This window comes from Erpetoichthys calabaricus, chromosome 18 (assembly GCF_900747795.2).
Source record: "Erpetoichthys calabaricus chromosome 18, fErpCal1.3, whole genome shotgun sequence".
Lineage (NCBI taxonomy): Eukaryota > Metazoa > Chordata > Cladistia > Polypteriformes > Polypteridae > Erpetoichthys > Erpetoichthys calabaricus.
The window spans coordinates 47,507,580-47,532,338 of record NC_041411.2 but is presented as its reverse complement, the minus strand read 5'-3'; the positions used below and the strand labels follow the sequence as shown (position 1 = coordinate 47,532,338).

Below are 24,759 nucleotides of genomic sequence, written 5' to 3'. Positions count from 1 at the left end.
AGTTTATGAATTAATGAATTTTTCCCAAAAAAAAGAGGTTACTCTACTAGTGAATTTTATCGATCATAATGTATATTCAGATTTAAAAATTCTAAAAATATTCTAAGACTATGAAAATAGCAAATTTATTTCATTTTCACTGTATGTATTCTCTTGATTAATCTAAACAATCTTGATTTTTAACTGAAATTAATTCCATGCCATTATAATTTAGTCTATAAGTCTGTTTAGTCTATAAGTAACTCTTTGTGCGACTGTTCTGTTCATGCAGTATGATTCAATTTTTCTGGATAAAGCAAATGACTAAATAATTCAGTAATAATAGCTGCTTATCAACATATGTCAAAGGTATATTTTAGTGACTGCATGGGTCTCTAAAGTAAACATGATACTCTACAATAAGAAGGATACTTCATGTCTCACATAGAAATAATCTTGATATTTAGATAGATGGATGGATAGATACTTTATTAATCCCAAGGGGAAATTCACATACTCCAGCAGCAGCATATTGATAAAAAAATATTAAAGAGTGATAAAAATGCAGATATAACAGACAATAACTTTGTAAAAATGTTAACGTTTATTCCCCCCCGAATGGAATTCAAGAGTCGCATAGTGTGGAGGAGGAACAATCTCCTCAGTCTGTCAGTGGAGCAGGACAGTGACAGCAGTCTGTCGCTGAAGCTGCTCTTCTGTCTGGAGATGATACTGTTTAGTGGATGCAGTGGATTCTCCATGATTGACAGGAGCCTTCTCAGTGCACGTCGCTCTGCCATGGATGACAAACTGTTCAGCTCCATGCCTACAATAAAGCCTGCCTTCCTCACCAGTTTATCCAGGTGTGAGGCGTCCCTCTTCTTTATGCTGCCTCCCCAGCACACCATCGCGTAGAAGAGGGCGCTCGCCACAACCATCTGATAGAACATCTGCAGCATCTTACTGCAGATGTTGAAAGACGCCAGCCTTCTAAGGAAGTAAAGTCGTCTCTGTCCTCTCTTGCACAAAGCATCAGTATTGGCAGTCCAGTCCAATTTATCATCCAGCTGCACTTCCAGGTATTTATAGATATATATATTTATATATATTTAACAGCTGAAAACAACATAATTAGCAAATGCTGCAGTTTCTTTTACACGTATCAAGTCTGACATTCTTCACAATGAAGAATAAAACATTTAATTGGAGAAAATAAAATTGTACCCATTTAGATTAGACACTTTCTGAATCTTTCTGAACAGGTCAAGTGATTCTACAATACTAACTCAAACTTATGATGAAAATTCATGCATATGGTGTCATTTTTTTTGTTTTTTCTGTTGAAAAGGAATTAATTACCCAAAATATAATTTTAGTGGTAAAGGCCTGTTGGGAAACTTGATGGACCAATGGGTAGATTTGTTACTTAATAATGCTTTAACCATTGCCTTATTACGGTCTGAAAAACCTTTTGTGTAATAGTTTTACTCAGGAACTTTACGTGTATTGAGTTTGCTAAATAACGCTTATTGTCAATGACTGAACATGTAAAAGATATGAATAAAAAGTGTAAAGTCTGTCATTGTATTTCAGCTGAGTCAGCACTCATTGAAGCGCGCTATACAAAAAGAGCTGAATTAAATTAAACTTCATATAAAGAGGGAATCCAACAAGCAAAACCTTTATTCCAATGTCTGTTTTATATGGAAGAATATTTTGGGCAAAATGAAATACATTAACATGCAAATACATAAATGCATTTTGAAATGAACAATACATAAAACTAAAGACTATGATATTCGAGAATAAACAATGTAATGATTTTTTTTTGTTTCTCATTTCTTTTTTAACTTAATTATTTCTTCATTTATCTATTTCAGTGACGACGCACAGAACAAAATACTCCTTGAAATGAAAACTGTCATCTTCACCCATCAAAGTTGAGATTGAGGACTCTAGTGAGTACTATTTTTTGATTTGTGAAAACACATTTGAATTTACACTTGTGCTAAATGTGGTTGCTGTCCACTTCTGGCCACCACCACTGTGCTATGAGTGATACAATCACAAGTGCATTTACCCTTGGTTTCTACTGTGGTCAAATGTTACCTAGTCATAAGTGAATCACCAAAAATGCATGTTAATGCGAAGTGCAAAGGGGGCCTTAAGTTCCCCTGACCAGCCATTTCACAAAACAGTAATCAGTTCATCCTTCATCTTTCTGCTTTAGGCATTTTCAGGTCACTAATTTTCCATCTTGTGCTAATATCTGACAATGTCCTTGTCACTACAGCCTTTATTAACTGCTCTGAATTCAAAAACAAATGTGTTTCTTTAAGGTGGAGCCTACTTCAATAGTTTACATTTTACACTGATATGACTTTTGTAAATTTGGTTGATATTTATCCAATTTACAAATAATTTTACAGTTGGAGAACAGCCAGGAATTAAACTGGAAGCCTTTAGATCTCAAAGTCAATCTTTTAGTCACTGCAGTACATAGCTTGCCATATATTGATAAAATAAACACAATAATTCAAAATATCTATTTTAGAAACTAGTTTTCACATTAGTCTAAAGCAGAGCAATGTTGACTGACTTTCCTTCATTTTGACATTTTGGCTGATTTTTAAACATGCTGGGAAATGTTATGTTTTGTCAGGCCAGATGGCATCCGCAAAAGTATGATAATGATTACTTGTCCAGATCAGCTGGATGGTGTTAGCTGGCATGCGATCTTTTAAATTTTATAAACATTATAATTTTAAATGCTCTAATTCAGTTGCCACTGCATATCAGCTTGGTCTCTACCTTATTTAAAGCAAAGATAAATGATGTTAAAAAGTAAACAAAAAAATATATATATTTATGGGGTCAATTAAACAAACAGAGAGGCAACTATTTGCTGTCTAGTCACTATATGTATAATTTAGAGACAGGAAAAACTGCCATATGATGAACTTAAAACAAGAATTTCTGTTCGCAGATGACAAAAATCCTATGTCTGGAGGTGAACGAGTCCCCATTTTGTTTATTCAAAATTTTTCTCACTGGCTTAATTACTTTATTTCCATATTCCTATATTTTTTAGATGCAGAAAGGTATCTCTTTAAAATTGAGTTTCCAAATGTTATACCATATAACAGGTCATGTTTTGGGTCTACATTATATCACACAAATCTCCATTACAATTTTAGCTTTGTGTGTCAATCATTATAAAACATAAGACACAGTAATAGATACATGTGATACAACCCTTTGAAGTTATGTTGACTGCAATTTGTGGACAAGAGGTACGTTTTTCATTTAATTTATTCAGCTTAGTGACTCAGTTCTTCATTATTCATACATTCATTAATCTTTTCCAATATCTTTGCTTAAATCTTGAAATTAAAATAAATATCTAACTGCCCATATGCATTTACTTTTAGTAATCCTTGTGAAGTAGGCATTGCTAAAAGTACTACACAAGTTTGAATTATCTTGTACAAATAAAATAAATTATATACACTTGCTGTTCAGGCCTTCTGTAAATATTTTCATCAAATCTGAGTACCCCAATAAATAAATTTCACAAAAAGGGACTAGTGCTGTTTATTTCACTGCAAGATCTCCTTTATAAAAAAAGCCTTGCATGTCAAATTTCTCCAGATCTTGCTTTTAAAAAAGCAATACATGTCCACTTTTTTTCAAATAAAGATATACTATTGTATTTCATACCTTAAAACATTGTTTATATAATATCATTCAAACATTTGCTTAATATGGAGCATTTGGTTCATTTATTTATAAATTAAGCATTCTGAGAAAGAGAGCTGCATTACACATACTAAGAAATCATACATGTGTGAGTTTTGCAGTCTTTTTGATAATGGACTGGTCTTTGTTTAAAAATGAGTTTAACAGCCCATTACTGATAATGTTTAATTGAACAAAGGTAATATACTTGTTTACTCCATTTCACGTCACTTTCTCATATATGAAGTTATTTACCTCACACATATACCAAGCCTTGCCTGGTTTAATGATAAAAGTTGTCTAGTGTGGTTGTTACCCTGTAGTTGACCACTCAATACATTAGACCAGTGCTTCCCAAACCTAATCCTGGGGACCCCCTGTGGCTACAGGTTTTTGTTCTAACCAGTTTCTGTTTTTAATTGGACTCCTGGGCTAATTACGTGAACTGTCATTTCCCAAGTTCACAAATCAAATCACAAAACTAAGTTTGGTAAAAAAAAAAATTAAACTAAAATGTACCAAGCAGTTATATGGGAATAATATATATTTTTTTCTTTTTAATAATATTTTAATCTTGAATTTCATTCTGCTTTTCCCAGGCATTCTAATTGTTTAATTAATCCATTATTTACTAATTAGTGGGTCTGATGCTAAAGTACTTGCAGCCTTTGATTATTCAGTGTTTGGCTGGGTGTTTGCTCTGCTCTTTTTTAATTGTCATTAGTAAGATACAACAAAGGGGGAAAACTACACAGAGAAAGGGCAAAATATAATGGAATCAACAAAAGAGAGTTAAGCATTTAAATCTATAGCAAAAGCGGAAATATTTCTAAATGTCTCATAAATGTAAAAATCATGCTGTTGTGCTTTTCTGAATGCAGAATAAAAGAAAAAAAATACCAGTTAATTAAATGGGATCAATGTTACCAGGTGGTGTTCAGTGGCGGCTCATAGCTAAAATTAATGGGGGTGCTGCTCCAGAAAATTTTTAGCCTTTGTTTTAAAATTGTGTAAAAGGAAACAAACATGTATAAAAAGAAAATTTATTCAGAAACCGAAAAAAAAAATGAATCAAATAGAATAGCTGGAAGCAGGATAATAATCTAATTCTACACTTTATCACATTCAAGAATATGGTACACGGTTTTAAGCACAACACATGCGGAGTTAAAAATAAATAAATAAATAAAAATAAAAAACTACCTTCCAGGGTCGGCACTGCGGGAGTGACAGTGCTCTCTCTCCCTCGCAGCCTCGCGTGCAGCTTCCTATGTGCACAACAGCCAAACACCATGCCACTGGAACTGCGTAGCGCACAGTTCCATACAAAGATTTTTGTATCTTTTTCATAAACTGGGGGATGGCTACTGACATTAAGCTTAAGGATTATATATTGTACAAGTATAAAGAAAGAATTAAAGAAAAAAGGACTCATTATATTGAATGTTATCGATAATATCAAGTGGAAATAGGGGGTGCTGCAGTTCCACAGTGCCTATACACGAGCCGCCACTGGTTAGGAATCTGGTAGAAACAAAAACCTGCAGCCACAGTGGGTCCCCAGGACTGAGTTTGAGAAGCACTGCATTAGACTGTTCTGTGCATTCCTTTAATTAATTTGTCTTTTTTGTATAACCTTTCAAGAAGTTTATAAAAATGCTTAATAGTATCTCTATGAACAATGAAACTGTTCTTATTTTGATTTATATAATAGAAGAAAAAGCAAAACCACAGGTGTATGGCAATGTTGCTTTCAGTGAGACCAACTACAAGTACCATTTCTCTTCTCATATTTTCTTAACCATTGAAAGCAACAAAACTCAATAAGAAAGAGACAGATTGTGAATTAGACTGAGATATAAGACTTGTAAACCAGAGAAGTGATTATTATGAGCAGCACATGGCCCCTTACAGAATATGCTAGACAAGCTGATGTCATATGTAAGACACACCTGTAGTACTAGGGTGTTGTACCGTGTTAGCCATTATGAATGTAGTGAGAAGTCAAGGAAAATGACACCTTTGTTAGTCAGTCATTGTCCAACCTGCTATATCCTAAAAGATTACAATATATTGACCATACATTGTTCTCTTTTGATAAATGAATCTTAACCTGATGAGGTCTATTAATTTTTTATATTTAAGATGTCTCACTTAAAGGTTTTCCAATGTTATTTGTCCTAGTGTGTATATAAACACAAGGAACTCCAGTTTCTGTATTACATCTTGCCTGAAGGGCCTGAGTTGCCTCGAAAACCTGTATATTGTAATCCTTTTAGTTAGCCAATAAAAAGTGACATCTTGCTGAGACACACCTGAAAGACATCATATATGCTCTACTTAAAACTGAATAAAAATACTGAGTCAGATACAGATAATGAAATGGATACATTTGTATTTGAACAGCAAAACAGGTGCTCTGTTTCTGATAAGACGACAGGTGGTGGGGTCTGTTTTTATGTTAATATAACCACTGCAGAACACATCAACTCTGCAAATATTGAATTACCTAAGAGTGGACTGTGTTCATTCTGCCTGACGCATGATATTATCAGATCTCTGTGACACCATATATTCCACACCACACTGATGGCACTGTTGCATCAGAAAAGCTAAGAAATAAATCACTCATTTGCAAATCAAGTTATCCTGCTCATTTACCATTCAATCAGTGTTTCTACTCTATAGGGTGCTATTATAATATTTCAAAACCCAGAACAACAAGGTAACCAGTAATAGAAATCAAACATTGTTTTGTTAAACAAAAATAAACAAAGCATGTAAAAATGATGAGAACAGCCAAGTTCAAAACTAAAAAACTGGTAAATCATTTAAACCTAGAGCTTCTCCTGGACTCTCCTTAATGGCTTATAATGTCTTTAGCTTATTGAATGGCTCATCCACTTCCCCAAAATGTTCCTGTCCCCTTCTCCCACCTTTACATTCCTTCAAGCTTATATGCCTACACAGCTTTAAATCCTTATTAGTGGCAATTTAGTCCAATCTCAGAAGCATTTCCACAACATCTCTGAAAAGGACGTTTAATGAATAAATCCATCAGTCCAGGGATGTATCCATTCCAGCAAGTACTGGGCACGAGGCAGAAACAATCCCTAGATGGGGCATTGGCTCATCGCAAGGTGAATACAAGAACTCACATACACTAGCGTCATTTTAGTGTCTCCAAATCTGTATATCTTTGGAAGGAAACCGGAGCACACTGTGGAAACCCAGCAGGAAAAAATATAAACTCCAGGTAGGGAACACCAGCGATGTGACTGCCTGCGAGACAGCAGTTCTACCACTCCGCCACCCCAATGTGTGTAATTATTAGCAGTATTCATTATTTAAACAAAATTAGCAATTTATCTGTAAATTGTAACATACATACTTTAATGCATTTCATCATGAAAGTGATATCAAGTATAAATCTAAGGATTCTAAATGTGCAGAGAGTTGGAATATCATACATTTAATGTGTTCTGTGTGGTGATCTATTGCTGTTTGCCACTGCTGTCAGGTCAGGAGGAAGCACCAGAAAAAAAGACAGCACAAAAGATGGTATGTGAGACTTTTAAAATGTATCGTGTCATTACGATCGGGAATATGCGACACTTGAATATAAAAGCACCACGAATGTATCTGTATACAGGCATTTCACTTCACCACATCAAACATCAAAGCACGCACATTGATCCCGTAGGATCCTCAAAGCAGCTTTCTGTCACATGCAGATAGTAAACAGAGACTCTGATGTCACATTTCAACTTTTATCACACTGCGCCCCCCGACTTTTTGCTGGTACTGCAACTCGCACACGCGTCACATTAATTTCTGGGGACCTGCTCAGAGGACATGTCAAATGAACGCTGGGAACGCGTGGCAGCCATGATGTGTGTGTCCTGAGTGTGAAGTATAAACGAGCCCTTAGTCTGTGTGCTACCAGCCTCTAGGCACCCAGTGCATGTGCAAAACTCCCTGTTCAGTCTTTGTGTTTCTTTTAATGCCAGGAAAGGGTCTCATACATGCTTCTTACTAGCTAATATCCATTTATTCTTCTTAAGGCTTCACTGTGCCCTGGCTCTGAGGCTAAGGATCTGCGCTGGTATCCCGAAGGTTGCCGGTTCGAATCCCCGTCACTGCCAAAAGAGATCCTACTCTGCTGGGCCCTTGAGCAAGACCCTTAACCTGTAACTGCTCCAGGGGCGCTGTACAATGGCTGACCCTGCGCTCTGACCCCAAGGGGTATGCGAAAACTAACAAATTCCTAATACAAGAAATTGTATAAGGCGAAATAAAGAACAAAAAAAAAAAAAAAAAATATCTGGCCTGAAGTCCTCTAATTTGACCAGACCCTTTAACTCAAATCTAGTAATACTAGAGGGGACAAACTATAAGACACAATCAGCTAACCTCCAAACTAGATGCATATGCTGATGCCGGCTTAAGCTGGCAAACTTCCAGATAATATCACCCCCTCCCTAGGAAGTTGCATGAATATTTGTGGTGTACTGGTGAGTGATAACTGTGGCTTTGGTCAACCTTATCTTTGACAGATTGTAACTAAAGGAAAAAAAACATAAAAAAAATAAAATAAAAATAGCTCTCTAAAAAGCTATCTGTAACAATCATTGTTATAGCACACTTTGAAGTTCATCTTACATGAGAACTGGAAGTAATCAGTCTTTATCCAGGTGCCTAAGGTTTCTAAACAAGCAAATGATTACAGCAGAGTAGCACTCACTTGTACTCTAATTAAACGCAGTGAACATTTGGCAGAAGGTATCTTAATGATACGACTAATCTCTTGAAGGGAAACAATGTGTTTTCTACATTACTGTTTGCTTAGTGTTTAAATACAAAGCCAGTCATGATAATGTTTAATATTTATTTGATAAGCCTGTCACAAATCTCTAAGTACTATTTTTAGATTTTTCTTGAACTCTCCAACATTTCATATTAATTGTTATATTACATAATATGAATGTAAATCCACACAAATTCAGAATTTTAATTTGAATCATTTTCTGTCTGTTAAAACTTTTGCAAAAAAATATTCGACTTAAATACAGAGGCCAGTCAATATGCAAGTTTTTTTTTCCAAAAGCTTAAAATTTATCAATAGAAATATCAAATTAACTGAATGAATAAATTCATTAGCGATAAAAGAAAAGAGGCATGCAGAGTTTTTCATCCATCAGCCTCTTGATTGTAAGTGATCAAAATCATTTTTGTATTCTTAACTCCCTGGGCAGTGATACCTAGAATTACATAACCATAGCTACTACTCTCTGGGACAATAAAACCTGCATAATACAATTCAGCATTGCTGGGAACAAGGCTCAAAAAAAGGCCAAGATAGGACTTTAATCTTTTGCAGGGCCCTCTGGTACACACACCCAGACTTCGTCTTGGGCAATTTGCCACCATAAATGAACCTAAAAGTGAAGAAAAATAGAGCATTCAGAAGAAAATGCACTTATGATAATGATCAGAAACAGGCAGAAACCAGAACACAATCAAAATCAGGCATGCAAAAAGGCACAAATAACCAATATATCAGATGGGTTTTAAATAATAATCTAAATGAAGACTGAAGGTATTTCTGAAATATCAAACCTAAAAAACACTAAATCAAGACTTTAGCAGGAGCCAGGGCAGTTATGGGACTGCTGTGTAATCAGTATCACCTACCAACGCAACTGTCATGATCGAGCTGGGCAAATAAAAAGCTAAACAAGAACCAAAGCAAAGCACCCATGATGACAAATGCCGATGCATATGCAGGAACCATAGTCACACCTACCATGTCAAAGCAATGTGATAACCACAACCACTGAATGTTGTCAAAGAGAAAATAACTAATCAGAATCAAGCAGAACATAAAGGAAAGGTCAGAAGCAGCACTCATGATCACAGCTTATAACAAACACTTAAGCATACTGTTTACTCCCTTTGAAAAAATTGTGCAAATGTACCCATATAATAGGAGAGATCATCTAGCAAACTGTTTCATGGATTCTGAAAATAAACAATCATTTCTGTGAAAAAAAAAAAATTCTAAAAGAGTTCCTTTTGCTTCCTGCTGTCTAAGGATTTCAGTTATAATAGCATACAATTTTGTTAATTAGTCACCAAAGGAAACTTTTATGAGAATGACTCCTGTGGACAATATATACACAGTGGTCATGCTGGCCACTTGGTAAGCCCTGGACACTTAATTATTCTAGCAATTGTTAATTTAAATATTGAATTTGGAGAATCATTCCCTGAAAACTCCCTTAGTCTAATGTGTACAATATACAGTATATCTCAAGGGTTTAGATTTGTACAAAACAAACATAATTTTGTCTGAGAATATTAGAAGTTCACTAAACTGGCTTGAGACAAGTTCATATTCAGATAACTCATTAGTCTTTATATTGAGTGCTAAAATATGAGCTGCATTTTCTGAGTGTGTTAAATACACCTGACTGTTGCTGTCCAAATCAACGGGATGGCCATAATGTAAAGAGTTGGTACTACAAAAATCCTTTGTCAGTTTTCTTTAGTAAAGGACACATTTCTGTGAGACATGCTCTTTTAGTGAACAGGGCCCTTGTTGCTTAGCAACAGCTTACATTATTTGCACACATCTGCCTAGTTTTTGCAATCAGTTGAAGCCTATAAATGTATTGTAGACTTAATATCTTTGCTTCCTAAAACCTTGCTTTCCTTTTTCTATAAACTCCTTTTTCCCCTGACCCCCTTGTGTATTCTCTTACCACACCTTATTTGTGTTATGCATTTTACAACATACAAGTTTATCCAGTTCCCATTGGCTGTCAACTTATCAGACTCATTTAAGATGTCACTCAGTCAGCCATTACAGTCCAGTCTCTTTCAGTTAAGACAATAACTCAAGAGAGGTCTACGGCTGAAATTACTGTATCTCAAGAGTGTCCGTAGTAAAAAGGGCTGTTGGTGTCAGAAAAGATACCATGTACACTGTTGACAAAAAAAAATATGAGGGCATGATACTTTGTATAGTTATGAGAATCAGGCTAAGGCATTCTGTTCATTCAAAGTGAAGCATAAAAAATGGTTATCTTACTGAGGAATGATGTGAACTTTGTAGAAGGTGAGATCAAGAGGGAGGTCCGATCGATAGATTGATAGATAGATATGGTGATGTATTACATAAAAAGGTCTGACCATTAAGGAGATCCAAGACCACATAAGTGGGAGTAAAAGAGGGGGTAACTAGTCAAACCCAGTTAACTGCTACACCTCAAGATGTGGGAGTCTTTAAATGAATCTCTTAGGCTGTGAAAACCATAAAGGTCAAAAAGTATAACATTTATTTTCAGTTACTGTATACAATGAACACATGATTACTTTTATATCTGTAGCGTTAAAAGTATGACAGTTAACAGGATTTGTATGCAGTTTGTAAAGGTGAGATGCCTATAACAGACAATGCAGAATTTTACCTTTGTTCAATTTGTACTCACTTTTTCATAAGTCCTGCAATTCGTTGACAGTCCTCTTTGTCATAGAACCATATTCCATATATTGACACTAGAGAAAAAAAAATAATAATGGTTAGGAGAGTCCAGAATCTCATCTATAAACACAGAATATCTAAGAATCATACTGATAGATCCTCCTAATTTGGTGCGAGGATATGAAAGCACAGACTTTACTTATCACTGAAATGGTTCACAATCTACAAGTAGTTTAATGTGATCTCAAGACAGACAATATATCTTACCATTCAAATTTATTCTCTACTATGCGTTTCCGATAGGTAATGGTATTAATGGCACTGTATAAAACAAAGGTTGCCTGATTGACTGTACTTGCATTGTATGAAATCCAAGGACATATACAGGTACTGTAATCATGGTCTCTACAGGTTTAGCTTAGTGGTGCAAATTTACAGCAGTTTAGAACAAATTGGAACAATAAAGATTTACTCATTAATTCATATGTAGTTTATGTACAGTACACAATGAAATAAGTGAACTTCCACTTCATTGTGAGTTTCATTTCTCATCTCATTAGCTGTAATACTATATAACAAAACAAGAACCAGATGACCAGAGCATGAAATACAGTGAGTTATTTAATGTCACCTTATAATTCATTATTTAGTATAGTAAAACCACTGCCTACAAGAATGAAAGCTTTATGTGCTACGAACAGTAAAAAAAAAAAAAAAAAAAAAAAAAAATTTTGAAAGTGCTAGAATACAGTGTTTTCATGTAAAGTTTTCATGTAAGATCGTTTACTTTCAGAATAACAAATTTCTGTTTTTGCTTCCCCAAATCTACCCATGAGGCATTGTTAGTGCTAACATACAAATTTTGCTGAATCCCACTACTTTTCACTCTTAATTTTGGATTACCTGTGTATATGTGGCAGCCATATTAAAACTGACTGATATTACTGCTATGAATACAATTATGCATCACAAAGCACCACAATGGTACTGACATACTTTGAAGGATCAATAGATTCATTTACTTAATCTTAATCCAAGCACATGATTCACTCTATCTAGGTAAGAATGAGCTTAAAGTTCTACCTATGAAACATTGCTACATATAAAAATAGTAAAACAGAAATTGACTGAATGATTAGCTGCTAGTTCCCAATGTTTAAGCTTGGACACTAGGATAGAGACCAGTTCATTAACATGTTTCTGCATGTGGGTGTAATTCAAATTTTTATAGAGTAACTTTTTTTTTTTTTTTTTAAAGAAAGTCTGATTTCAGGAGCTTTTCATCAAACTTTACACAGAATTGGTATGCATTACCCCCTTGTATTTTACATGTTTTACACTCTAAAATGTACTTAGCTGTATGAAAAAATTAGGCGTAGTCTTTTGCCTGATGCTTCTGTGGTGGGTTATGCCCTCAGCATTCTTACGGTGATTAAGGAGAATCGGCATTCAAGGATGGACAGATAGATAGGCTTAATGAAAGAGGCCAACTTTGAGACAGAATAAAGACGTGGCAAGCAGTGGTGTAATAATTCAAATAAGTAATAAAATATTAATTTGTGCTATACCCTGCAAACAACATGAGAGAAATGATTAACTATTCAAATTTTTATTATTTTGACTTTTTCAAAAGAGGCCAAAAAAAAAAAAAGAATGGGCAAGGAAGCAAAAGGCTTAACACAAAGTCCTGTTTTACACCACTGGATAATACCAAAAGAAGTAATAAGAAAATAAAAAAAGATTATGCTGCAGTAGTTGGTGCACATAATAATTAGCAAACAGAATGCTATATAGACTTAGATGAAGGAAATTTCTGTAGAAGGAGATAAGTGTAAGAAATGCTCTCAGAAACACAGAAATTAAAGAAGTTGGTACTTTGAATTCACTCACTCCCACAGCTGAACAGCCATTTAAGAAAAAGACAGGTTCTAATGATTTGAAATTCTGTATATAAAAAAATTTAAAGGCACAGCCAAAAGGCTGTGGTGTTGAACTTAAAGTGACAAGCACAAATAGTATATTGAGATTTGAAAATCAGGGATGCAGAGGATTCTGTTTTAAAAAAAAAAAAAAAGTTTGGATACTACCTAGACTGTGATTCGAGAAACCCAGGTGTGAACCCAAACACAAAAATGCAACAATATTACTAGGCTTGTGAACAGTCAAGTCAATTCAATTTTATTTATAGAGAATATTTAAAACAACAGAAGTTGACCAAAATACTGTATGGCTTCCATAAATACACCAATACAAACGGTATGTACAGTATGAATAAATAAATACAGTACACAAATAAATACTGTACACCAAAAAATAAATATTAACATAAATTTAAACAAGGCAAAAAGATTGGCTACTTTTTAAAATCCTGCCTGAAAACCTAAGTTGGTGCTGACCTAATAGGAAACTGTAGACTATTCAAAAGCACAGTCCCCTCTAAGCTTAAGTCTAGAACTCGGCACAACCAATAACTTCTGGTCAGAGGACCTCAGTGATTATAAAGGAGAGTAAGGGTATAAGAGGTCAGTAAGGAAAAAAAGGGTGTTAAACCATTAGGGCCTTAAAAACAAGCAGTAAAATTTTAAACTCAATCTGGCAAGTGAACAGGAAGTCAGTGAAGAGAAGCTAAGACTGGTGTGATGCGCTTCAGTTTTCATGTGCCTGTTAAAGCCTGGCAGCAGTGTTCTGGACTAGCTGAAAATGAGCAAGGGATGACTGATTAACTCCAAAGCATAATGGGTTACAATAGTCAAGCTGAGAATTGATACACACATGAATTAGTGTTTCAAAATCATGTACAGAAAGAAAGGACTTGACCTTAGCCAATACCCTGAGCTGAGAGAAACAGGATTTAACTATAGAGTTAATTTGTTTATCAAATTTGAGGGCATTTGCGAAGGGTTTACAGTAGGTTGTCAAGGGGCCAAGTTTAATTTCTGTAGCACAAGGAATATCAGAAGGTCCAAAATCCCATATCTGTTTTTTTTTTTTTGTTTGTTTTTTTGTCATTTAGACTAAGAAAATTTAGTGACATCCATGTTTTAATACCTTCCAAACATTCAAATAAAGGTTTCAAAGAATTTGTTTTGATGTTTTCAGTGGAAAATATATGTATATCATCTGCATAGAAATGGAAAGAAATATTTTTTTAAAAAATGTATCCTAAGGGCAACATGTACAGTGAAAAAGGAATACACCCAGAATAGATCCTTGAGGGACCCCACAGGTGATAGGGACAGAGGATCAGGAGAAATTGCCCAGGCTTACTGAAAAGCTTCTGCCTATAAGGTAAGACCTGCACCATGCCAAAGCAGTTTCTTGTATACCCACTGGCTTCTCAAGACAGGCAATAAGGATGTCATGATCAACTGTATCAAATGCTGTAGTTAAATCTAACAGCACCTAGACAGCCGTATCCCCAGAGTCACTTATTAAATAGAGTTCATTTACACCTTACAAGTGCAGAGTCTGTGCTGTGGTGTGTGTTAAAATCAGACTAATACTTCAAAAAATGCATTTTAATCTTTTTCTGAAAATGCCACCAGTGTGTGTGGTTTGCCATCTGCATTCTTTTGATCTGTTTTGCTTAGAATTGCCTTGTTCTAGTCAATTTTTTTTATCCACAATGCCAGTTCTTTGCTGGTTTATGATCGCCAATCTCTTTTAAACATAAGATTAACAGTTGACAAACCTTTTAATTATGATCGTACAGGCCAGAGCACCTGTCCTCCACCTTTTCTGCTGGATATAGTACCAGTATACCTGTGCTGTAAGCCTTGCCTACTGTCCCAAAGTTGCACTTTGTAATAACTACACTGAGGGCACTTAGTGGTTTAAAACAATCAATGTATGACATTGGCAGACCACAAAATGATCCTCCAGTGACCCTTACTGATTGAGAGGTATTGAATTTTCCACCTTAGGACACATTTTTGACAGTGGATCAAGCTCCCCATAATAAATTACCCACTGAAATTAAACAAACAGTCATGTTGCCATGTACCATATTAGCAGTCTTCCATTTAAGGTTACATTCAAACTGCAGTCAGTTCTGATGTTATACTCATATGCAACACGAATATGATCTTTTCAAAGAAAAAACAAAATCACATTTAAATTTATGGTTTAATCTATGGGCGGCACAGTGGGTAGTGCAGCTGCATCAACTACCCAACATCCTGAGTTTTAATTCAATGCCCAGATGTTGCCTTGCATGGTAAACACTGCCTATGTATGTTTTCCTCAGGGTACTCTGGTCCTTGTCCTAAATCCTGATAGATGTGCAGATTTGGTTAAACTTCCATTTGCTTATTTTGCCTTGTGAGGGTATATATATGTCTAGTGGACCCTGCATTAGAGCTGGTTCTGGTCTTGAATGCCAGTGCTGCTGGAAATGGCTCGGGTCCCTGGAAACCCTGAACTGTATTGACTAGATTTAAGAATGCTACCTTATGTTATGTATTTAAACTGTTCCTCCAAAACCATGCTGATGCCCACTAATTTCTTGAACAGGTTTAGCAAATACCATGTTAAATTTTCTCTGTAATGTGCTCATGCAAAATTTTTAAGATATTGCTTTATTTTTCAAACTTGCTGCACTGTTCGGATATTTCTGTTTACTGTCAAGAAAAATTGGTAATAAATCTTAGAAGCCTTACTTCTGTATGTGGAAAAAACACCTCCACTTTGGGCTATTCAGTTCCTGTAGCCAAGAACTTTGCCTCACCACCCTAAGCAGTGCAGTTTTTCCTGACAGCATTTTTATGTTTTCCTTCGACAGCTCTGATAATGTTTGCTGTCATCACCAGACTTTCATAAACTACAGATTTTGTAATGACTAATTTCAAAGCAGTGTGCCAAGCTTTGTTTTTCTTTCAAGTTTAAATTTGTTTTAATATCTCTGCAAGTAAGATCTTTAACGTTAATTTTTTTCCAATAACCCTTATGGACTCACAAATAAAATCAATTAAATTACATGTGTATCACATTTGATGTGGTAACAGAAACTGAGGACTTATCAAAAAAAAAAAAAAAAATCAGGTGGGCACATTCCAATACTGCCTATAAATGGAAAATTAATTATGGAGGATATTTAAAAATAATATGAAATAAAACAGAGATACATGAACATCTGGTAAAAATGGAATCTTAAAAAAAGCAACAGTATTAAGAATATGACAAAATATAAAGATTAATGGGGAAAAAAAGATGCATCATAAAATTATGTGAAGATGAAGTACAAGGTAAAAAAAAGTCACTGCTTTAGTATACTCATGAACACAACACCCAGATTTTCTTCAAGGGATCATTAAACTTATTAAAATATACTTAATGTGAATTACACAGAAATGCCTCATATGTTCCTTGTAAAAATATTTCTCAGTTTGACTATTTTTGTAAATCAACAGTCTGTTGCTTTCTATGACAGAGTGGGATTAATTTTTCTTTTCGTTATAACAAAACAACTTAGACCATTGAAACACCTGCTTATTTGTGGAAGGTTACATTTTTAAGAATTTCTTTTTGTTTGCATTGCTCAATGCCTCAGTTATTTTGTTTCACTCCAGCTCTTACTCCCTGATCTACCACTTTCTCTTATATAAAGAACCTACTAATTAGACCATAAAGAAACATCCGATGAGTGTGAAACTCTAGACACAGTATCTACTGGACCACCGTAAGAAAAACTGATGAAATGCATATCGCTCCCAGATAGGAAAGTAAAAGTCTGGGTTAGTATCAATGGCAGAGCTTTAAAGATAAAGCAGATTATACATCATTTATAACATTTATTAGCTATGTTCTCATCTTTATATATAAAAAGCTAAAGGTTGTGTCTGTCTGTCACTCTCAAACCACTGCGGTTAGAGCCTTGTTCTTGGTCTTAGTTGAAAACTTATGACATAATATGCACTGGTGAAGCAAAAAATGAGGCTCTGTAAACCTCTCTGGAGTTACCAGGGTTTTGTCTTTCCTATGGCAAACTGCAATGAGAAACTTATGGAGAAGGTGTCATGGCAGAAAGAAAAAGTAGAACACAACATCTGCTGATGTATAGCAAATTGCAGAAGGCAATTATATGATAGGAAAAAGAAAAATGACAACTCCAGCATCCACCGTGTGTCAAGAACATGCAGCATGGCAACCTGCTGGTACTCGAACTACAGTAATCCCTCCTCCAACTTGGGGGTTGCATTCCAGAACCCCCCGCGAAAGGTGAAAATCCGCGAAGTAGAAACCATATGTTCATATGGTTCTTTTTATATATTTTAAGCCCTTATAAACTCTCCCACACTATTATAAACATTTCCCACACAATTATACAGCATAAACCCTTTGTATTCTCTTAGATATTAGGTAAGATTCGTTGAAATTATGTATGTCAACACAGTTTATATACAGTAAAACCTAAATATTATTTTAAAGATATCGAGTGTCTCCGATATTACATATGCTACAGCCATTACGACAGACAGGCCACCAGCAATAAATACGTACAATGCAAGAAAAATTGTATACAGTAAAATGTGCGTACAGGGACTCTAAACTATGTACATGTAATAAGTACTGTACATAGATAATTAATTATGGTTACTCACCAACAATGACATGACGACTTGTCCGATAACGATGAGTTTAATTTTACTGCACAACAAAGGAGAGTGTTACAGCTCTTCTAAAGGAGCCTCTTCAGGCAACTGTGTAGCACCGCCGTCATTCTTCTTCCATCAGTCTTCAATCCAAATCCCTAAAGCAGATTCCATCCAGACTACTGCCTTATCACGTCCACTTGCAACTCGTTTTGCGCCCTAGTTAAAGGACACTGCGGCTGTAGATCTTATATGCTTTTCCTCCTTTTTAAATAAAAAGAATCGTGGACTCACTGATGCCGTAATGGTGTCCTGCAGCGGTGTAGCTGTTCCCTTCCTTCAACATATCCAAAACTTTTACCTTTTCTGCAATCATTTGCATCTTCTGTTGGCGCTTGGACACGGCCCCTGAAGCAGTAGTAGGAGCACATTAATGCTGAATGAGTGAGATGAGACTTCCTGGTTAATGCAACACTCCGTCGCTGAGCCAATCAGCACATAGGAACTTTAACCGTGTGCTCTGATTAGGTAGCTTCTCAGTCACCTGCCAATAGCGTCCCTTGTATGAAATCAACTGGGCAGACCAACTGAGGAAGCATGTACCAGAAGTAAAAAGACCCATTGTCCGCAGAAACCCGCGAAGCAGCGGAAAATCCGCGTTATATATTTAGATATGCTTACATATAAAATCCGCGATAGAGTGAAGCCGCGAAAGTCAAAGCGCGATATAGTGAGGGATTACCGTACTGGGACCTTTGATCTTGGGAGGACCGGAACTCTGCCAGCTTTTAGTAATCAACAGCTTTTTAGTTTAAATAACCTGCTCTAGTAACACTGCCATTTGTAGGCGTGGTTTCAACTAACACCCTTTAGCTTTAATACTTCACTACCTATGAATAACAAAGAGGACTCTAAATAATGGGGTACATCCATATTTGTGCTTCACCATTAAAATATACAAACATTTTGTAACAATATAAAGGCAATATGTCAAAAAAGCACAATATCTTATTAAAAAATAGTCTCTATGTTATTGAATGAGTTTTGTTTATGGCAAAGACTTTTTTAGATCCATAAAATATGTAGCCGAGTTGGATTAATATTCACTTGCACTATACATGACTGATATGCCAACATTACACTGACATGTATTACACATGTAACAGGAGAAGCAAAATAAACTTCTTGAATTTATCTTGACAGCAAGCAATGACTTTCCTTTATTTGGATTTAGATGGTTGGTATCATAATTGATGCATCTTTACCTTTCCTAAAGACTTAACACAATTTTAGGCTTAGACAGATTTTATTCAACCTTTTTCTTATAAAAATACCATGAAGCTAAATTGATTAAGCATATTTGACTGAGTTCATCCCAGGAGATGCAGGGCGGACCCAAAACACCCTGGAAAGATTATACGTTTCTGCTGGCTAGAGAGATGGCCATACGTTAAGGTAGTATGGCAACTTTTCTGTGTAAAGCTCACAGTCATATATAACAAGCCGCATCATGTTCCAAATGCATTATTTTTCATGAAGACGGGGAAAAAAATCGAAGACAAAAGGCATTCTATTTATTCATATGCATGTCTGTGTTTGAGGAGTCACATACTTGGATAAAGAACATGAGGTTTGCACAGCATGTAGCTTCATCCCAACACAAGTTCAAAGTAGCACACAAACAGCAAACATTAGCATCTTTTTTGATTGTTATTATTTGTGGAACAAGGAAAACCTTGTATGGCTTTGTGTTTGTACAACCTGCCAACATGCCGAACTATAGGGAATGCTATACTGGAAAATACTACACCCTGAGATTTTATTAACAGTGATCAAAATAAACAACATGAACAATACTGTACCAAAAAAGGTTATAAATGAACATTTTGTCCACAGGTTGCAATTACTTGCTCTTATGGCAACATGTCCTACTAGGAAAAAATGGTTATTTTTCCCGTTTATGTCAACAATCAAGTTGATCCATTATTGAAACTGTCATCTAATTTAACACTAGAATTACCGGAGCCTACGAGAAAACTCGTAAATCCAGCCCAGCCTTAAATCCGTTCGCACCTCTCCGTCAGCGTCTTTTCTCCTGTAAATGTGCCGATTACGACAAGCAGCAAACAGCCTGCTATTCCATCCCCCACCGTCGCAGAACGTTCACCAAGTTGTCCCAGCTCATGCTTTGTTTGATTATCTGGGAGTGAACTGCTGGAGTTTTAGAGTGGAAATAATAGATCGTTATTTGGAACACATGCATTTCATGTGTGTTCCGTTTCTACAGTAATCTGTGTAAACACATTGTTAAAACAGAAACTTTTTCATATTTTAGTAATAAATGTTAAAAAATGTAGGCATAAACTATAGAATGTGTGAAGCCTTAAATCCAAAGATCAAATAAACACTTTCACAAAAGATTCAAGGACGATACAACAGCTTCCGTGGCGTAGCGGTAAGATATGCTGACTTGTAATCAAGAGTCCCCGGTTCGATCCTGACTGTCTCCTGTATTTGCTGTTTTCAGTAGTGAGCTGCTCTTATTAATATTATACAGTACACACATACATTTAGTTTGCATCTGTAACAGACCATGTACATTTATAGTACTGTACTTGTAAAACATAAGTGAAAAATTTTCACTTTTATTCTCTCAGTCACGATCACCATACATACACCGCCCTAGGGATCTGACGCTGTTAAGTTTTTATTTGAAACTGGGAATAACTGTGGATGTGAGTAGTGTTCTGAGGCAATGGAACTGGACATTCTCTGATCTGGAGGGATAAAAGCTGACACACAAATGCTGCTGAATCTGCCTTCTTCGTATTTCACCGTCACTTTATTTTTTTTTTATTCAGTTTTATTGAGTGTTCCTGCTGCACTGAATAAGCTCATGCCTTCTGGTGCATGATGTCGACGCAGCACGGAGATAAAAAAGAAAGACACAAATATACATGGTTCATTTCATTCTTGATACAGAGTTAAAGTTGAGTCTTTAAAACCACTTTTTTTCTGGCTGCTGCATCAATCTGAATCATTTATTTTAACACAAGAGTGCAATGACAGAAGAACATGGTTCTGTCACGCACAAAAGTCTACCTTTCTTATACATACTTTACTATCGTAGGAAGGCTCTTTAAAATACACCTTTTAAAGCCAATAAACTAAAAAAGGAAAATCAGATCTATGATGTCAGTTTTTCATTATGGCTAACTAGAAAGCAAAAACAAGCTGCCATTTGCTTGCAGCAATTTAAACTGTATGAGTACTTAACAGTTTTAGTGCACAATTGTTTAAGCAAGGCACCTCACGCATAAGGTGCCACTCAAACATAATTGTCAAAGGACAAACTAAACTGACATCCACAAAACTTTAAAGTGACCTACAAGTAAGTAAACCAAAATGCCTATTTTACTTGTCAAGATACTGGATTAAATGTTGCAAGGGTTATTGAATTTAGCAGCACTTGATTGACATATGGATGCACAGATTTTGATAGGAGCCTTATGGAATTCATGGGATCTGGTAGGCATTTTTTAGTGCTGCTGGCTGAAATGGACAGAACTGAAGTTGGTTATCTACAAAAAACACTGGGAATAGAGGTGGTTACGGAATTAAAAAAAATATCTGTCACTGCTCAACAAATGGGATGTTCCTCTGGTAACTTTCAATGATTTCACCCAAACCCTGAACAAAAAAGAATCCAATGTTTTTTTTTGGTTACAACTTTACACATCCCTAACTGGAATAATAGGGAAATCATGTCTTGGGGCCTAAACTCTTTTTTTAGACATGGCTAGATAAAATGTATTTTCTAAATTTTATGTTTTACGACAGATATATACTGCCTAAGGAGTACTAGTGCTTTGCAAATATTTTCTGTAAGAAAATGTATTGGCATTCCTCCTCATTGACCATATGGCTGTGCAACTGATTTATTGACTCTACCAATTTGCCTAAAGAAAATATATAAGGAGTCAGAGTTATAGATGAAAGTATAAAAGAAAATTTGGCTAATGGTTTTATCCATATGTCTAATAGTTCTACTAAAGGCCAAATTTTTCTTTGTTGAGAAAAATAATTGTTTGTTAGGACTGTCTATTAACTATAGGGAACAAAAAAAAAACAGAACTATTAAAAACAATTACCTAGTCCCCTTATTCTCAGCCCTACTGAATCAGGTTACTGATTCTAGCTTGTTTCCTAAATTAGATCTGTCTAGTGCTTATAATCTCATACATATTTGTAAAGTTGATGAGCAGAACCCTGGCTTTTGCAACTCTATGGGGAATCGCAAGTAGTCTGTAATGCTATATGGCATGGGGGGGGCATCGAATAGACTTCACCTGGGGCCAAATTCTCATAGAACAAAATCTTTGAGTTTAGGTGATCCAGGCAAGTGTAGTTATGAACATTAATCATTATTTAAGGAATATTTTTAAGGAATTCTATACTGTTGACGACAGCGGTGTTCGTTACTTGCCATTAAGAGTAGACAGCTGAAAGAAGCATGACATCAGTGCATCACCTTGTATAAGCCACACAATAAGCTCAGTCACAGGTAAGCTACTAGATCAGCAACCTGCCATTTACCTGACAGGTAAAACAGTATGCTTTTAAATTCCAGTGAAAACATCCCAGCTGAACTGCCTCAGGGAGCACACCTGCTGAGAAGGCAGAGTCACACTCTGAACTATTCCTCAGCAGAGACCGTACATGTCTCACATTTGTCAGCAGAAGATATTCGTGCATCATTATGCCTTTTCCAACTCTATGACATACTGTGTCATTATAAAAACCTTTATACTGTTTAACACTAGAATTCCTGAAGCCTACGAAAAAACTCATAATCCTGGGCCCACCTAAAATGCCTTCACACCTCTCCATCAGCGTCTTTTGATTTGTAAATGCGTCGATCAGCACAAGCAGCCTGCTGTCCCATCCCTTACCTTGATGGAGCTCAGCTCGGGGTAAAAGTTCTCCCAGCTCAAGCCAAGGCTCCTTATCTGCATGTGAGGTTCCTGGAGTTGTATAGGGTAAATGATACAGTATATCATTATTTGGAATACATCTATTTCATGTGTGTTCCATGTCCACAAAGATCTGGATTAGTGTAAAATGAAAGGAAATAAATGCGAGGCAAGAGATGCTGAACACATACCTAAAGAAGAAACTTTTGCCATGTTATACTAATGATGATGTGATGTGTATAATTTGTGAAGACTTTAGTCCAAATATCAAATAAACATGTGCACTTTTATTCAAGAAAATAACCAAAGAAAAAAAAACCCATTTGATTAACATGTTGCTGTCAATGAGTTAGAAACCCAAGCTCAAATGTCTATCGACAGGGAGTTGATACGTGTTCTTGAATGGTACAGAGGTAAGAACTGCTGCCTTATAACCCAAAGGTCCTGGGTTAGAGACCGGGTGCTCCCCGTTTTGAGTAGTGAGCTGCCATTATTATTATTACTATAATATAACAAAAAAACGTACATTTGATTTGAGTCTAACACCCGGTGTGAATTTTGGCTACTTGTAAAACTTAGCGCTTGTTTTTTTTAATATCCATTTTTATTCTCTCAGTGATGTTCATGTGGTACAACGAACTTACCTCTCCCTCTCTTGAGTTGATGGCATTTATCTCCATTCTTTTCACAGGAGCAGCAGTATGGCCGATGCCTGCTCAGAACTATTTGTTGTCCTGGGCAATCAAAGATACAATGTTCTGTGACCGCTATCAGACTGGGCAAAGGCAGGACCACAGCAACAGACAGCTTCTTCATAGAGCTTTTGCTGGCTAATAGACTGCTGAACTCTGCTTGGTATCATAATGTAAAATGGGACTTTCACCTGCAGCTAAAGTCACTTCAGTACACAAGCAATTCACCACATTGCTGTTTAGACCTGGCAGTGTCATGATGAGACGGCGTATGCACCCAAAAAGAAGTCTGCCTGAATTCTCATTACCATGCACCATAACAAAAAAACAAACAAAAAAAAAACATGTTCAAATGAAAACCCATGTTCAAATGGCATAATGTTTTCAAATAGTGATGTTTTCTTGTATGAATTTGTGTGTGTGCGCGAGAGAGGCAGAGACAGATTCGATCTCATTCAAGTGGTTACCGGAATATAAAATAAACACTTTATCAAAGGTATAACGAAACAAGTTTGCTATTATTTAAGAATGAAACTGAATAACAACAAATTCAAGTGACAGCAGGATACCAAGAAGACATTAAGCGTTTATGTGTTTGCTGATATGCTTTCAGCAATATCTTTTACAGGTAGCAAAACGTTCGTTGGGGCGCATACATCATCATCATGGCACTGCCAGATCTAAACAGCAGTGTGGCAAATTGCTCATGTACTGAAGTGACTTTAGCTGCAAGTGGAAGTCCCATTTTATATTATGATAGCAAGCAGAATGCATCAGTCTATTAGCCAGCGAAAGCGCTGTGAAGAAGTTGTCTGTTGTTACGGTCCTGCCTTTGTCCAGTCTGATAGCGGCCACGGGACATCATATCTTTGATTGCCAGTACCACAAATAGTTCTGAGCAGGCATCAACCACAGTGCTGCTCTTGTAAAAAGAATGGAGATAAATGCCATCACCTCAGAGTGGGAGAGGCACGTTTGTTGTACCACATGAACGTCACTGAGAGAATAAAACTGAATAATAAAAAAAACAAGCGCTAACTTTTAAAAGTAGCCAAAACTTACACTGGGTGTTACAGACTCAAATCAAATGTACGTTTTTATTATATTACAGTAATAATAGCAGCTCACTACTCAAAATGCGGAGCACCTGGTGTCAAACCCAGGACCTTTGGGTTATAAGGCAGCAGTTCTTACCTCTGCACCATTAAAGAACATGTATCAACTCCTTGTCGATCGACATTTGAGCTTGGGTTTTTAACTCATTGACAGCAACATGTATATCAACTGTTTTTTTTTTCTTT

General features: G+C 36.0%; 1 protein-coding gene across 1 annotated transcript in view; it reads right to left on the bottom strand.

The window, feature by feature from the left end:
* Nucleotides 1-24,759, bottom strand: part of dcp1b (decapping mRNA 1B) — a 191,758-nt gene that overhangs the window by 35,548 nt on the left and 131,451 nt on the right. The window contains exon 5 of the mRNA XM_028824370.2: nt 11,211-11,277. Within this exon, the coding sequence (XP_028680203.1) occupies nt 11,211-11,277 (67 nt within the window). The remainder of the gene's footprint in view (nt 1-11,210; nt 11,278-24,759) is intronic.